Raw genomic sequence first — 18,767 nt, 5'->3', positions numbered from 1 at the left:
ATAAAAATATTTAATTTTTTTAACAGTTTATTTCAACAAATTTTCAACTTCAGTATCTTATTTATTCACCATTGTCATTGGTCTTTTAACATTGTCATTTATTTATTTATTCACATGAAATTTCGCTTTAATATTCATGAGTTTGATTAGAATCTTAATGACTTTTCTAAGATGTGTGTTGTTTTTTTTTTTTTTAACGCAATTAGCATATGTCGGTTCTATTTAACTACCAAAAAATATACTAGATAAAAAAGTAGATCAAAAAAAATGATGAAAAAACAAATAGAATTTATTCTTAATTAATTTTTTATTTATTTTTTTTTTCTTTATTTGTTTGAGATAAAAAAATTAGAGTAGTATATGAATGACGAGCAAATTATGAATTTTTTTGTTATCTTTTATTTCGGGGGGATCATGGGAAAATTAGAAATTAGGTGATATTTATTACTGACAATGTTAATTTTACCGCTGTTAGTAATGTTAAATATGTTGGTTTATAAAAACTTATTAAAAAATATTTTTTTTTCTAATTATTTTTATATTTTTTCTTTTTGTCTTGTCATTGTAGTATCATTGTTCAATGAAATTTCATGCTCCGTTATAAATACAAACTTGGCTGATCTTTAACTATATATATTTATCCATTTTATTTATATTTTATTTTTTTTTTTTATATACCTCGTTTGATTTATCATTGTGTATTATTTTATTTTTTCGGTTAAATGCTGTCACTCATCTTTCGGTAATTTGCTACTTGAATCCTCTCATTGTCAGTCATTATCAAAATAATTATATTCAATTCTACCATTGAGTATATATAATATATTATATTTTTATTCTTTCAAGGTGCTTTTTTTTTTTTTTTTTTATTCCTTTTTATATTTCGAGCTACAAATAAATCAACTTTTTAAAAAACTAGAGTGTCAAAATATTTTATTGTACCGTTAGTGTTCAGTGTTTTTAATGGATTTAAAAAATTTTACATTGTTTTCACTCTGGTGAATTACAGTGATTAGAGTGAGAACATATTTTCGGTGAGAATTATAATTATTGTTGGTATTTGGAAGATGTACTTGTAATGTTTTAAATATGTTTTTAAAATATTTCAAAAATAGGTCATGATCGTAGGGCGGTTGGAGAACTATAATTTTATAACAAAAAAAAAAAAATAATAAATCATGATTATGATCATTTGAATAAAGTTTTTTTTCCTTCTATGATGTCAGTTATTTTGATTTATATTATTTGCTTAATACTCATTTTTATAACGATGAAAAATATAATAGAGTTTAAATTTTGAATCATTATTTACTATTAATTTCACAGTACTTATTATGCCTTCAATGAATTTTTTGATAGATTAAAAATTAATAACGTTAATCATCTGTGAATGAAATATAAATAAATTTTATTTACTTATAGTTTATTGAATATTTTCATAGATAATAATGCTAAAATGCAATTATGTGTGGTGTTGTTTTAAATTGCACAGTATATAAACACACATGTTGAATAAATAAATAAATTCTATATTATTATTTTTTCAATGATAACTGAATTAATTCAATCAATTTATTATTATTTAAAATAATTTATATATTTTTTTTATTTATTTTAATTTATCATTATTTACATATGCATTTTTATAACTCAAAAAATTTTTTATTTAAAATTTAATTAATCATTATTATTTACAATTAATTTCAATAGATTTTTTTTTTTTTTATTTTATTATTTATATAGAGTTTATTGAATTAGCTTTTTACTTATAAATTAAATTTATTTATTCAATATTTTAATAAACAATAACGTCGTATTTTATTTTTAATTAATCCATTAAATATTTTAACGTTATTACAAGTTTTTTCTTTCTTTTTATAAAAAAATTTTTCCTTTTTTTTTGCAAGGAATTGCGTTCTATGCTTTGTAGAACATTGTTAAGTTGTAAATAAAGCAAAGAATGTATACAAATAAAAATTATATTTATGATAAATTCTTTTTTTACTATATGCCTTTTTGTTGTTGTTGTATCTCGTGTGTTCAAGAGTGCATGATTCTTATATGCACGTGCAGTTGTACCGTAATGCTAATTATTACGTGTAATTATTGCGGAGTAAAATGTCTATATATCCACAATGTTTATACCATATATGAATGCTAAAATTTAGCCGTGGTAAATTGACTCAATTTCATTGTCACTAGAAGAAGAAAAAAATTACCCGTGACACTTTTTCATGTGTTGCTGAATTTTCACACTGACGATAATTATTACCTCACCTTTTTTTTTTAATAATCTATTTTAATATTTTTTGACCTCAATTTTACGTATATAAATTCAATTCAATTTAATCATCATATCTCTCACTTCTGACATTAATTCAACATTTTAATTCACCATCAAATTAATAAATCAAACAAACAAAAAAAAAAAAAAAAAAATTGAATATTAATTTAATTTAAATTCACGAAAGCCCATGATTTTTTGTACTCAAAAAAATTAACAAAAAAAAAAAAAAAAATAAGTATGTTAATGGAAGTTAGTATTGTTGTGATATACATAAATACATTTTACAATAAATCTGTTATTTTTTTTTCTTTCTTAAATTATCATAATATCAGAATCAAGAATAAAATAAATTCAACAAAAAAAAAAAAACGAGTAAATTTCTAAAATGAAAAATTTGCTGAACGTGAATGAGAGTAAGGTAATTTCTTTTGGCAGAAAAACAAAAGATGGAAAAATTAAACAGCTAAAAAAAAAAACAATTGTAAAATGTATGTGAATTACAATTAGTGGAGGGTAAGAGAAGAAGAAGAAGGAAAATTTGATGACATGATATTCCACTTGGAGAATTGCGGTGTTATGTGTAAAAGTTTGAATGATTAAATAGTATATACGTGGGAATAAATCGTTTGCAAATAGTTAACATGTTTTTTTTTAAATTTTTTGTTATTGTATAGTATCAACAAGTATGCTCGTTATCCTTGTGGTACTTGATACTTGTTACGAGTTGATGATGGGGAATTAAAAAGTGTATATAATATGGTGAAAGAAAAAAAGGGGAAGTTTTTGTTGTTGTTGTTGTTGTTGGAGTTGTTGAAGTTAAGTGTCTATGAGGTGGGTGAGATACTTAAGTAGAAGGAACTGCATAAATGTAGGTACTATCTTAGGGGGCATATTATAAACCATAGGACACAGTGCAAAAGAAGGGATTTTAATATCCCCCACTATTTAATGTTGGTTATTCCAAGTGTGGCATGATGGGAAAGCGAGCTACTTCGGGGGCTTATTCTTAACTCATTTCTGTCTATGTTTTAACTCAGTACAAATTCAGACATCAACCACCAATGTTTAAAGTAAGGTCATATTTTTTTTTTTGGCCCATTCAAATTTTATCATTAATCATATACATGTATGAATTTGTATGTTTTTAAAAAAAATTATTATTCAATTTTTTAAAAAGATATTTTATGGTGTCTGTTTTGTGCAACAAAAAAATTACATTATTACCGAAATAAAAATCAAGAACAAACATACTCAAGGATATCAAAAAAAAATAATATCTAAATGTCAAAAATTTACCCTCAATTGATCTTTGAAAAAAAGGGAATAAAACTGCTGGAAAATTTAGCAAATATTTGGCTAGAAAAAAACATTTAAAAACAAAGAAAATTGATGGAAATAAATTTCTTTGTTTTAAATATTACTCCAATAGTTAAAGATTGAGAAAAAAAATTTTTATTATTCACTTGTCATGATTATCATCGGCATCACTAACAAGAACAAGTGTTTTAAAATTTGAAAACAATAAATCAGTATCATATTAAAATTTATCTATGATCAAAAATAGATTCTAAATGAGATAAAATTATCTACGATTATAACAATTATCTTGTAACGGCGGTGCATCATCAGCATGACGATTTAAAATAATAAAAGGTAAATAAATAATAATTAAAAATAAATAAACAAATATTATAAAAAAAAAAACTATCTAATTGAAATTAGAAATTTAATTATTATTTGTTTTTAAAAAAATTAATTAGGATTTATCAAAAAAAAAAAAAAAAAATTGATGGACCATCAAAGAGTTCAATGAGTTTCGAATCTGGTGTGTGGAATTCACGTGGAATTATTAAAGCAGCTATAATAAATGAAGCCGGTAAGAATAATTAAAATAATTTTTATTATCATAAAAATTAAGTATTCATTTATTTAATATTTTTTTATTACAAAAAAAAATATAATAAATTGATGGAGATTGAACGGTACATAAAGCGGAATAGAAGTTTGCGTGTTAGATTTTTTTATTTTTTTATTTTCAAACAAATATTATATTAGCGTATATTGACGATGAAATTTACAAATTCATGAATTAAAATTTAACAGCCTTTCACGTTAAACTATTTACTGATTTCTTGTTACTGGAATATTGTTTTTTCTATTTTTTTTTTTTTTTATTATCTTTTTCTTCCCATCATCATCATCAGCCTGTTTGCCTGGTTTTTTTTTTTCTCAAGTTACACGTTTTGAAATTGTATATTTAAACCCCATTGGATTAATTTGTTATTTTTTATTTTTTATAAATAATAGAAAACTGGAATTCTATCGGTAAAAAAAATAATAATATGTAAATTATTAAAGTGATGAAAATTATCGAATGAAATAAATTATAAAATTCTTAAAAATTTTAATACTAGTTTGAAAAAAAATCATGAAAGCATGAAAAAGAATATAATTTATTCAAATTTTTAAAGAAAATATATAAATATCTTTGTTGAGGGATAAATAGTATAACAATTTTAAAATATTTAATGTTTCAATTTAAGTTTTAACATTAAAATTTTTCAATTAAAATAGTAAAAAAATTAAAATTTTAATAATAATTTTACTTAAATGTAAAGTAAACAGGTGTTTTAAATTTTAAGATGAATAATGATTAAGTATTTTTTAAAAATATGAATAAATCAAGTGAAAAAGATAAATAAAATTTAAATTTATGATTTCAAAAATGAAAGTAGTACAACAAATATTGACTTGTAAATCAGTAAAATTATCTATATATAAAAGAATAAATAATTCTGCGTTCAAATACACTCAAAAAAATGTTTTAAAATTTTTAAAAATATACTATTTGAATAGTCATGGAATGACAGAATAATGGTACTTGAATTAATTTTTTTTTTTTTTAAATGATATATATGAACACTTTTTTTAAAAAAAGGAAAAAAAAAATTAACATTAAAACGGATGAGTATAAAAACCATTTGACATGATTATCAACCGTAGAAATATAGAAAAAAAAAAAAATAAAAAATTCAGTTTAACCACAGACAAAACAAAAAAATAAATAAAAAAAGACAAGTCCCAAAAAATATAAGAGTTTAGAAATAAAGGAAAAATCAAAAAATAAGGTTGATGAAAAATGAATTAAAATTTAGATCATTTATTTTTATCAAGATTGATGATGAAAAAATATTTTATATAATGAAAAATTATTGTAGTATATTATTATTTGAAATATGAATTAAATGCAGTCATGAATATCATGCAAATGATATTAAATGATCTATAGTCATGAGCATTAATCCATAATCAATGTATGAAAAGAGTAGCGGTATATTAGTGCCTCAGTTTATTTATAACATTAAAATACATTTATAAATAATGATTACATAGCTTTCTTTACACATAGTCAATATACTAACTAACTAACTAACTAACAATTTATAGACAACAAAAAAAAAATTTTATATACTTATAGTTTATTGAATATTTTCATAGACAATAATGCTAAAATGCAATTATGTGTGGTGTTGTTTTAAATTGCACAGTATATAAACACACATGTTAAATAAATAAATAAATTCTATATTATTATTTTTTCAATGATAACTGAATTAATTCATTTAATTTATTATTATTTAAAATAATTTATATATTTTTTTTATTTATTTTAATTTATTATTATTTACATATGCATTTTTATAACTCAAAAAATTTTTTATTTAAAATTTAATTAATCATTATTATTTACAATTAATTTCAATAGATTTTTTTTTTTTTATTTTATTATTTATATAGAGTTTATTGAATTAGCTTTTTACTTATAAATTAAATTTATTTATTCAATATTTTTTTATAAACAATAACGTCGTAATTTATTTTTAATTAATCCATTAAATATTTTTAACGTTATTACAAGTTTTTTTTTCATAAAAGAATTTTTTCTTCTTTTTTGCAAGATACGTATGGTCTTCTATGATTCTTTTTATTTTTCTATTTGATAAATAACTTAATTTCTTAGAAATAATTATTTTTAATTTTATTTTTTGTTAATTACTATGATTTTTTATTTTTGTCGCTGGGTAATTTGAAACTTCCCTGATGTGTTTATCAAGATATTATAAATTATCATGTTATATTTAAATATTTTATAATTCAACTACTTTTTTATTTCATTAAGTACCTTTATGGTTTCCGGTAATTTTACATGCTTTATATGATTATAATCATTTTTGGTGTTATACAATTATCTATCATCAAAAAAAATAATAATAATATACATGGATTTTTGAATTAGAATATTCACCTATTTATTATCTTTTTTTTTTTTGTTTTTTCAAAGTTATTATTTCAATTTATAATTAGAGTTCTAATGGGCACATATAATAATAATATTTAACTGAAAACTAAAAACAAAAAATCCTGAATAAAATTAAAACTATATACTAGCAATTTTTCTATTTAAATTTATTTAAAATAAATTATAAAAAAATTGTTTTTTTAATTAGAAAAGAAATTGAAAAATAAACCTTTTTACTTTTCCATTTAAAAATAATCATTAAAAATTTTGTATTAATTAGAAAATTTTTAAATGTATTGTTAATTTTTTTAAGCTTTTTTTTCTTATTTTTAATTTACTGAATATTAAAATTATATCAGCTGCTTGCACCTGGTGTTACGCGAACCAAGCAATAAATAAAAATATTTATATATTTTCTTGTAGTGTAAAAAAGTACATAATAGCAATTTAAAATTGATCCTCAACTGATGATAATTTCAATTATATACTAAAAAAAAAAACAAGCAGTTTACAAGCTCATAATTTATGTTACACTCCGTTGCCGTTTAAGCCTCATGATTTTTATGCGAATATTTTATTATTTTATTTTATAAATTCACTTATATACCAAATATAATATATCCAATAATTATTTCACATAAAAAAATAAACCATTTAAAAAATTAATCCAAATAATCTCCCAAATGAAATGATAATAAAAATAAATTTTTTTTTATGATTATCATCTTGACAAATGATGATTTTTAATTTTAACGATGTTGATTTATAACAACAAAGCACCGAATGACAGGTACTTTTATCATCAGTCCAAGTGAATGACACATGTATAAACATACTTAACAATTCATATATATTTATGATGATTCATAAGAAAAAGATAACATTTTAAACTTGACAAAAAAAGAAAGAAAAAAAGGTACTTTATAAATTTTTGGCATGAATGCTTTGTGTAATTTATCGCATGACCACTTCTAATAATATTTTTCATCTCGTTAGCAATATTTATTTATTTTTTTTATCATCATCACCATCACCATCATCATCAAGTTGATTAAGCTGACAGGGGTGTGTTTTTTTATCATTCAAAGTAAATGCCATTGTATATTCCTAAAAATATATCATTTGAATATATATTTTTTTATTGTTATAAAAAATATAAATAAATATTAAATCAGCATATATATGATATTGGATTTTCCGCTATGTCCTACATAGCTTAATGTGAATTTAAATTTGTTTTTTGATTTATTATTTTTTTTTCATACTGAAAAACTGCAATGATATTAGCTTCATTTTATAATAGTTGCAATAAATGTTATATTTTTATTATTCAACTACCAACTTGCTGTTGAAAATATATATTAAATATATATAAATAAGAAATTTTTTTTTTTTTAAAAACATTATAAAGCTTATTGTTTATTTCGACATAGAAACATTTCGACATAGAAACATGACCGTTGATCTTGAAACGGATCTTTGTACTGTTTATTTACTTGTTGGCTATCAATTTTTCTAATCTATTTTTATTTTTTTTTTACTCTCTTTGTATACATTACATGTATTTTCTTTTAAATTGTCCTATGACCTGGGGAATCTATAGTGAACATGCAATTTTATATTCCAAGAAAATTTACAACTCGGTGAATATTTTTCACCTGATGCTGTGAATTGATATTTCAATTACAGTTTTTATTGTCAAAAGATGTTGTTTTTTTCCTTGCTTATTATATGGGATGTGTGTAATTTATTTATATGTAGTTTATATGCAATTTTAAAATTACAAATAAAATATAATTTACTGTATTGTTTTTTAATTTAAAAGTCATAGTGACATGTGCAATTTTATATTGATGAAAGTGCATCATTGCACTCAGTACACTCGTATGTATATTGATATAAATTTTTTCTTTTTAATAACAAATAAATTTTGTAAGTGTCTCATGATTATTAATGCTTGAATGACGTAAATCAAGCCACGATTTTAAAACGGTATATTTTATTTTTGTTACGCCCACAAGATGATCACGTCTAACATTGAGCTCACCAATAAACCAATGCACTTTTCAAAAATATTTCTATATAGCAATAAAAAATAATACATTCATTCAAAAAATAATAATTTATCAAGCAAAATTATCATATAATTTATATTTTAATACAAAAATTAATTCAAATTTAATCAAGATAAAAAATGCAGTTACATTTTACAGCTTTTGATTTCTTTTTTTTAAAATATAAATTCAAAATACACAGTGACAAAATAATGACACTTGAATTAATTGTCTTTTTTTATATATTATATTTTTTTTTGTTGTTGAAAATAATTTTTTTTTAATACTCTAACAATAAAGTAGATGGATATCATGCTAAAGCGTCATGATGAGTTTATAAAAACCGATCAACATAATTACCCTGCACCATAGAAATATATTTAAAAAAAAAAAAAAAACAACTTGGTTCAGCCACAAACAAAGAAAAGCCCTTAATAAAAAAAGATAATAAAAAATTCAAGACTACATTTAGAAAAATAAAAATCAAAGAAGAAAATAATAATAAAATTAGATTGTAAATGGAAAAAAAAAAAAAAATACAGGAATTTAGACCACTTAGTTGTGGGAAGATCAGTGACGAAGGGGAAAAATTTTTATCAAGGGAGGAGATAGGATCAAAAAAAGAATAAAAAAAAATTCCATCCACCTGCCTAGGACAACATTAAAGGACTGAGATTCAAGGATCATTTAAAACCCCATGTCTACAAACTAGTATTTTATATCCAATCTTTTTTATTTTTTTTTTCAAATTAAATATTCAAACAATGAAGAAACCCTTGCAGCTATAATTTTTCTTTTTCAATAGCCCCATTATAGAAAAATAATTTGAAAAAAAAAAAAAAACAATATAACATTTATTAACCTTTTGAAAGAGGGGCGGTGGTGGGCAATAATTGTGTGATTATTTTTAAAATACTTAGCATACTGTATAGACACATGATATAGGGTCATTCAACTCATCTTTTATATACAAAACCGTATACGTACCTGTCAGCCTTTTCAAAATAACGGGTTTTGGGGATTACAAGTCGGACCTCACCTCCCAACATCCACTGTGTCCAGGAGTGGTACGTATACACGGACGACGAACACTCGGTCAGCCGTGCATCAACAGTCGAAGAATTGCCCTCGAACAATCTTCAAGTGTTGTCTCCAAACGTGTCTTATTTTTTACCTCAATTGTTACCTCATTTTATTTTTTTTTTTCAAATTTAAATAAAGATAATCGTTATCGTATTTTTTTTGCTTTTTAAATTGTTTCAAATATTTTTTTTTTTCGCGAGTTTAAAATAGTAATTTTTTTTTTTTTTTCGATATAATTTAGAGTAAATTTCGATTCAAATCGTAATAAATAATATAAACGGTCAAGTTCGGTTTTAAAAAGTGTTATTTTTTATTTTTTAAATTCATTTGTGGATGGGGTTGATTTGCTGATAATAAAAGTCAAATCTCGGGGTAAGTTTTGTATAAAAAAAATCCATAATTAAATGCAAAATTATGGTAATTATTAATTTTAGAGTTTAATAATTTGATTAATGCTGCAGAAGACAGTAATTAGAATATTTAAAAAAAAATTGAATTACGTATATCGTTGAGATTGAGTGATTTTAGTACGTTCTGGTTGCGAAACTTTATTATAATTAAATATAAAAAATAAGGGGCACAGTTTATTTCCAGCAGGTGTTGCCCTGTTGGGATTGTTTTTATATTTTTCCTCAAGAAGCGTTACTGACCCAGTGATACAATCATTAAATTTAAAATTTATAAATTCAAAATATTTGTTTTTACGATTAAACTACAATTTAATATTGTTTTTTATTATTTATTTATTTATATTTATTTTATTATAATATGTGGGCTACAATAAAAATAAAAACTAATATCATTTTTTATCATTTTCATAACGAGAGTAAAAGAAAATAGCAGGATCTTATGTATATTTATGAAACATCTGTTCCGCCTGGAACATTCGACGTACCGGAAAATACTTGTTTTTAAATAAATAAAAAAAAAATATATATTATTATTATTGATATTGTTGTTATTCAATCGATTGTACTACTTTTATTTCGACATGGTTTTTCTTGTTTATTACAATGCGTATAGGTAGTTTTCTAATGTATATTTTTTTGATAATAAATAATAATAATCTGTATGTGGGTCTGTAGTAACATTCTTATATAAATTTTGAAATTGAAAAAAATAAAATTGTATATTATTTATTATGGAATTAAGGCGTGACGATGAGACAACGACACATGCAAAACGGAACGTCGAGGCTCAGGAACGCTGATCCCGTTATTGAATGCGCGCTTCCAAATGAAATAAAAAAATATATATACATATAGATTTATAAAAGGAATGAAGAAATGAAAAAGAAATACCGTCATGAAAAAAGATTAAAGAATTGATGTATAGGTATATAAACCTGTGAGAAAAAAAAACTGTAAAAGAATTGATGAAAAATCTTTCTTACTGTATTTTTTTTTTTTTATTTTTTTTATTTCTTTACCTATATCTTCTTTTGAAATTTTTTTTTCATTTTTAAATTTACTTTGAGATATTTGAATAAAAAAATTTTTTGGTGTCAATGAATTTTATTGGCATTGACGTGGTAGAAATTTACGAGCATCGAATTAAAATAAGACAGCATCAAACTCTAGCCTTGAATTTCTTAAATAAAAAAATAAATAAATAAATAAAAAATTCGTAACTAAGAAATGTGACAAGAATACACATTATTATTAACTATATTTTCTTTTTTAAAAAAAACAATTAAATTTACATATAAAAAATAATTACGTAATTTCGAAATGATATTTTATAAAATTTCGAAATATCCAATATTTAGATAGAAATTTTTTTCTTTTAAATTTATAATTTGATTGTATAAAATTAAAAATAAATTTTTACTAATTAAATTGTTTATTTATTTATTTGTTACAGTGTAAAAATGCAACTCAAATTAGTATGCATAATCCTCGGTGCTATTTTATTGGCCCAGGTTGATGCGAGACCCCAGCAAATTGGTAAGAATTATAAATATTATTACAATCACGATTATCATGTAATAAATAACATATTCACCATCAAAATGTCACAATATGTTAATTTATATATTTTCCATTTAAAACTATATACTTATCATTGCGTTTGTTTTTTTACAGAAAAAAATAAAACAGCAATACAGGAAGTTAAAAAAGAAATCGTCAAAGGCATTATTGATGATGAAAATAATGAACAAGTGCGAAGCAGGTATTGGTCATCGACAATCAGCTCGCAAAATCCATTTAGAAATAAGTTTTATAATAATAATTTTACACCAGGTATATTACATAGTATGGGACAATCATCAAGACGTTCAAAATTAACAAGAAATTGGATTAATAATAATTCAAATAATACAATAAAATTACAAAATGATTATGTTAAAATTTATCATAATAATAGTGGATTTAAAAATGATGATATTAGCTTACGTCATATTGCTAAAATAAGTATACTTAACAATGACAATGATTCATTTAAACATAAAAAAATTAATACTAAAATTAATTCAGTTAAAAAATTATCAACAACGACAACAACAACAAGTACAACAACAAGTACAACAAAAGCACCAACTGTTGTTAAAAATTTAGTTGTTATTAGACCAGTTACATTTTCATCATCATCATCATCATCATCATCGTCACCATTTTTATTTAATACAAAACATAAACAAAGTAACATAACAATTATTAAAAAACATCCAATAAAAAATTACCCAGTACCAATTAATTTACCAACTAACAAAAAACCCGATATATTTAATGAAAAATCAAAAAATTGGCCAAATGAACCACCCAATACAGTTCAAGATTTTATAAATTACGAAAAATATACATCAATTAATAATGATAACAATAAAAAAACAAAAAAACCATTAATAAAAACAACAACTATTAAACCAATTGAACAAAGTAATAATAGCAATAGAAAACCTGTTAGTTTATCAAATAATCGTGAACAATTATCACATCCAAATGTCCAAGAAATTATTCAATGGCTTCAAATACCTCCATTTTCATCAGCTGATAATAAAAGTAATACAGTTAGTCAAGATTTTAAACCTGGACAATCATTTACAAATGCTTTTGAGCCTGGTATCAATGAAAATTTATCAACTGAAAATTCATTAGCTCTTTATGATGATGAAAAAGCAAATGATTTTTCATTACCTGATGAGACACCCAAATATAATAGTTCAGATAATTTATTGTTAACAAATAATCCTGTTACAATGAATACCCAATCATTATCAACGACAATTGATGATTTACTAACTGATAATCCAACAATTGATGAAAATAAAAAACGTCCAGTGTATCGTCCTACATCTGAAGTATCACAAGATACAATTGTTCATATAACAAATCCATTATCAAATAAACAAAATACAAGTATCAATGAGACACATCAAAATTCTACAAATACATCAACACTAAAACAACCACCAAATGTTCATATAATGTTTATCCCAACAAATAACACAAATACACAAGAATCACAATTTATTAATTCTGATTGTCCAACAATAACAATTAATTCAATAACAAAAATTAATAATACAATACAACAAAGTAAAGAAGGTTGTACAGATTTAAATATTATTATTAATTCACAAGTACTTAGTACAAATAATTTTGATGCTGATATTGTTGGTATAGATGAAACTGAACAAAATAAATTACCAAATAATTATTATTCAGATGTTAATCAAAATTCTGATGGTAATGATAATGTTGTTGTTGATGGGGGGATTGATGAGGTTGAAAATAATTATCCTAATAAACATTTTGATCATATTTTTGATCATTTTCATGGTACATCATCATTAGCACCACCAACACAATTACCAGAAATATCAGAACCACCACAGCCACAACCAACTGAACAAATTATTACTGATGATAATAATCATCATACTAATTGTAATGATTGTAATCCTTCACCTTATGATGTTAATCAAGAAACAAATATTGAATATGCTGGTGATGCATTAGCAGAATCAGAATTTTCTGAAGCTGGTAGTGTATCAGCTGGTCAATCAGTTATAGGTAGTGGTATTAGTTCAGGTGCTGTTGCTTCAAATTTACCTAGTATTGGTAATCAGCTTATTGGTTTGGCTGGGGCTGGTGTACTTGGTAATGGTGCTAGTGGTTTACTTAGTGGTGCTGGTGGTGGTAATGGTGATTCAACAGCACTAACAACAATTAATGCTGGTAATAATGATGACGACGATGATGATGATGATGATGATATGTTTGGTTTATCACCAACTAGTATACTTGATGGTGTTACATCAATCTTTACATATTTAACAATTTTAAATCCACTTAATTATGGTTTATTTACAATTGCAGCAGCACCATTTGCAGCACTTGCTGCTGGTGTACTTGGTGTTGGTGCAATGTTTTTCCCTTGGGCATTTACAACAGGTCTTGATTTTGCTCGTGCATCTGATCAAGTTAATATTAGATTTACACCGAATATTGATGAAGTTGTTAGACAATCACTCAATGAAAATAGAAATTGGGAAGAGTGGAAAAGTAAAAGAAGAAAAAGTAGACGTAGATAGATTTAAAAAGAAAAAAACAAAACAAAATATTAATAATTTATTTATACTATTTATTATTATCAATTTTATTAACATTTATTTATTTGATTTTCGATATTTTATTAATTATAAATTTTTTTCATTACTAAAAAAAAAAAACGTAAATAATTTTTAATGACAAATTTTTTAAGACATTAATGCTAGAAATTATAAAGTTTATATAACTCGTTTACTATCATATTTTTTTTTTTTTTAAATTTTTATAAACAAATGATCAGATTGTATCATAATTTTATATTTTTTACTAATCATTTTTTTTTTCAGGTAAGAAATAGTAAGAAAAAAAATAATATAAATTATTTATGTAAAATAAATAAAATATTCTAAATAATTTATCATATTTTTTGTCATTTATTGTATACTATAATTATTATTAAAAATATATATTAAATTTATTTTAAATTATTTGTTTTGTAAATATGATGATTGAATTATATTATGAAAAACATAGGTAAGTATTGAAAAAAAAAAATTTGAAATGATTAGAAAGTGTAAAGAGAAAATTTACAATCGAAATTGATTGATTGTATGAAAAAAAAAAAAAATGAAACAAACGATTATGTATGTGATAGTAATTTATAAAATTTATGTGTTTTCAGAGTGGACTTACCAACACGTGAACTAAATCATTATCAGCACATGGATCAATCATTGAGAACAGTTGCAACTCAGCTGTTGAATGTCTCTGGAAGTAATGACATGGTGAACATCAAAGAAAATCAAGAAGCTGAGCCAAGCTTGGTTCTGCTAGTTCAACAACCAGACGAAAAAAATTCTCAAAAATCTGAGGAAATAATTAGAAATGATACAAACAAATTAAATGAAGATAATAAAATGGAAATTGTTAAAACAAATAATTCAGAAATATTATCATCTGATAATAGTCATACTAGACCAGTTAATTCAAAATATCATTATACACATTTTGGTCATCCTGGTCAAGCAATGGCACTTACAGATGAAGAGCTAGAAATTGAATTATCTGATACAAAAACAACATCATTATTCAACAGAAAATCACCATCAACGACAACAGCAGGTGGTATTTCAACTTGGGTACAAGTTAATCCACCAAAAACAACACCAAAACCATTTGATAAAAAACAAGAAAATAATATTCCAGCTAGTGGTATCTTAAATGAAGAACAAACAACAATATTTCCATTTAAAATAAGTAATAATCATCAGGATAAAATTGAGACGACTTTAAAAAAAGATGTTGTTAAACCATCAACAACTGTTATTCCAATTGAACAAATAACACAAAAAACAGTTGTTAAAAAATTACCAACAATAAAATCTGAAAGTACAACAACAGTTGATTCAATAATGACATCTCGTGCTGAATTATATTCAACAGAAAAACCTCTAGAATTATCAGCTACAGTTAAAACAATAACAACAACAACAATCAATGCTCATGAGCTAAATAAAAATGATAAAAAGACATCATCATCATCATCAACAAGTCGTAACTCATCAAAGCCACGATCAACAACACCAAAATCAGCAGCTGTAACAAAAACAACAACAATGAAAATTGCTAAACCAACACCAAGTCGTACTACAAAACCATCAATTATTCGTAAACAATCAAATAAAAATGATGTTAATAATAAAAATTTAAATTCACAAATTTACAATGCAACATCTAAAATTGAAAAAGTTACATTTAAACCAATTTCAATGATAACAACTCCAAAAAGTCAAATTGAATCAGTACCAAATGCAGTATTTACTAAAAAAATTCAAGCAAATTTTAATATTGATTCAAATAAAAATTTACCATCAACAATAAATGATTCTCAAATTGATGAAAATTTAAATTCAACATCAACATTTACTGATAATATAAATAAATCAAAAATAACAAAACCAAATAATAATATATCATCAAAAATTCAATTTAAAAAACCAATTGATACACCAACAACAATTGAAATTGAGCCAATAAAAGTTAATGCTCCAATTTTACGTATTGAAAAAATTGAAGAAAGAAAAAAGGCATCACATTCAACCAATAAAGATCATATAAAATTAAATAATTCACATGTTGATGGTAAATTAAATTTAAAATCTGAATTAACTAAAATTGAAACATCAACATCTCCATCGACAACAACAACAACAGCAACATCAACAACAACATCAACAACATCTGAAACACCAACATCATCAACAAAAAAACCAAAAAGAAAAAAGAACAAGACAAGAAGGAGAAAACCATCATCATCATCATCATCATCAACAACAACAACAACAGAATCAACAGAATCAGATCCACTTGGTATAGGATCAGTATCTGAACTTTTCCAAGAAATAGCTGACTCTGTAGCATCATCAGTAACACCAACTGATAATACAATTCAAGAATCAAAAGTCGTTCCTGATGTAAATGATAAAAATAAAAAAAAACAAGTTGCTAAACCATTTGGTACACAAATTTATAATTATTTAAGCAAAGAAGTTATGCCTAGTTTTGGTGTAATGTCACTTGTTGGTCTTGGTCTTGGTTTAGCCAGTTATTTTTTGTATCCATTTGGTGGTGTTATTGCAAGAAGAAATGACATTGTTCATCAAAATTATAAATATACAAATAACAATAATAATATGGATGAATATAGTGGTAATTTTGGTCAAAATGAAGAAGAAATTTTTTCAAAAGTACTACAAGGTATGACACCAAATGATGATAAATTTATTAGTAGCAAAGATTATGTTAATAATCCATACAGATATCAGACATATGATGGTGCATATGGTGATTCATATACAACAATTAAAAATGAACAAAAATATACAACATCATCTGCAGTATCAAATACAAAATTACATGATTTAAAATATAAAAATACAGAATTTAAATATCCTGAATTAACAACAATACAAAATTATTATGATACAAATAAAAAACAAAATAATGATTATAATAAAAATCATAGAAATGATAATTATAATAATAATGATAGAAAATTTGTTGTTGGTAATATACCAAAAGAATATACAAATAATAATAATAATGATGATGATGATAATGTTAATAATAAAAATCGACGTATTATAGCAACAACTGAATCAATACCAACTGATTTTGAAAAACAGATTGCACAGAGTTTAAAATTTTTAAAAAATCCATTAGAAGAAAAAATCATTGAACAACCAAATGCACAACCATTAACAATAAATAATGATGATAATAATTATGATGATAGTGTCAATCAACCAGCTGCTGTTGCAGTTGAACATGGACCAAGATCATTAAATATTGATGATTTTATTTATCATAGGAATGATGAGCAAGTAAAAATAAGAGCAAAACGTGAATCAGTTATACAAATGATACCAACAAGAAGTGAAAAAGATGAACATGAAGATGATTTTAATAATGAAATATTAGATATTATTGATACTGCATTACCTTCTGATATGAATAATATGAATACAGATAAACCAGATGTTAAAATTGATATGAAAACATCAACAACAACGACTGATAAACCACGTGAAGAATTAACAACAACAACAACAACAAATAAAATTATTTCAAAAACAAAAGAATATGAAGTTGAAGAAAATAGTAATATTGATGTTACAACTGTTGAAAATAAAATTGATTCATCAACACAATCAACAACTAATTATCCAACAAAAGCAACTGAAAAAATTACAACAAGTAGAATTCCAACAACCAGTACATCAACACCAATTGAGGATGGTTTAAATGCATTTAATTTTGTCAAAAAAATTGCTGAAGTTAAATTTAGAATTGGCTTATCAATTTTAAAACATGCATCTGAAAATTTTGCTAAATATTTAGGTAATGTGCAAAAAAGAATAAATGGTGAAGAATAATAATTTCATTAAGTATTAAATATTTTTTAAATTTTCTTTTGGCAAAATTGTATTTTGTTTATTTTTTTAATGATTTCATATTTTGCCAAATTTTTTTTCTTAACAATTGGTATTATATTTTATTAAAATACCCTTTAATATGAATTTTTTTTAAATTTAAAATTCACATTAAAGTGTATTTTAAAAAAAAACTTTTTTCTCAATCTCAAATCATTAGATTTCGAGGCTCTGAAAGATTTAAATATGCTCTCTTTATATATTTTCTTTAAATTTCTACAAGACTTGATTTAAAAAATCGAAAAAATTAATTTTTTTATCAAAAAAAAAAAAAAGAAAAAAAAAAACTAATAATAGTTTATTATTTGTATATTATTAATCAATATAAAAAATTAAAAAAAAATCATTTTAATATTTAATTTGTGTGAAATTATGTATCTTGTACATAAAAAAAAAAAAATAAATAAAAATATTACTACGTGTTTATTAATAAAATTAAAAAAAAAAAAAAAACATTTTATAAAACAGTTTTTTTATTCCTTTCGACCAGTATATATAAATAATTTTTCATTTAAATAAATAATAATAATAAATAAATAATTAGAAATTTCAGCTAAC

General features: G+C 23.1%; 1 protein-coding gene across 1 annotated transcript; it reads left to right on the top strand.

Moving 5' to 3' along the window:
• Window positions 1-4,096: 4,096 nt before the first annotated feature.
• On the top strand, window positions 4,097-18,197 carry LOC122851077 (serine-rich adhesin for platelets-like). The gene is made up of 4 exons (XM_044150128.1): window positions 4,097-4,163; window positions 11,809-11,967; window positions 12,373-14,257; window positions 14,900-18,197. The coding sequence occupies exons 1-4, from the start codon at window positions 4,097-4,099 to the stop codon at window positions 18,150-18,152; spliced, it is 5,364 nt and encodes a 1,787-aa protein (XP_044006063.1). The 3' UTR covers window positions 18,153-18,197.
• The last annotated feature ends 570 nt before the right edge of the window (window positions 18,198-18,767 follow it).

Source organism: Aphidius gifuensis, linkage group LG3, assembly GCF_014905175.1.
Source record: "Aphidius gifuensis isolate YNYX2018 linkage group LG3, ASM1490517v1, whole genome shotgun sequence".
Lineage (NCBI taxonomy): Eukaryota > Metazoa > Arthropoda > Insecta > Hymenoptera > Braconidae > Aphidius > Aphidius gifuensis.
The sequence above is the reverse complement of the archived record's forward strand: the minus strand, read 5'-3'. Positions and strand labels throughout refer to the sequence as shown.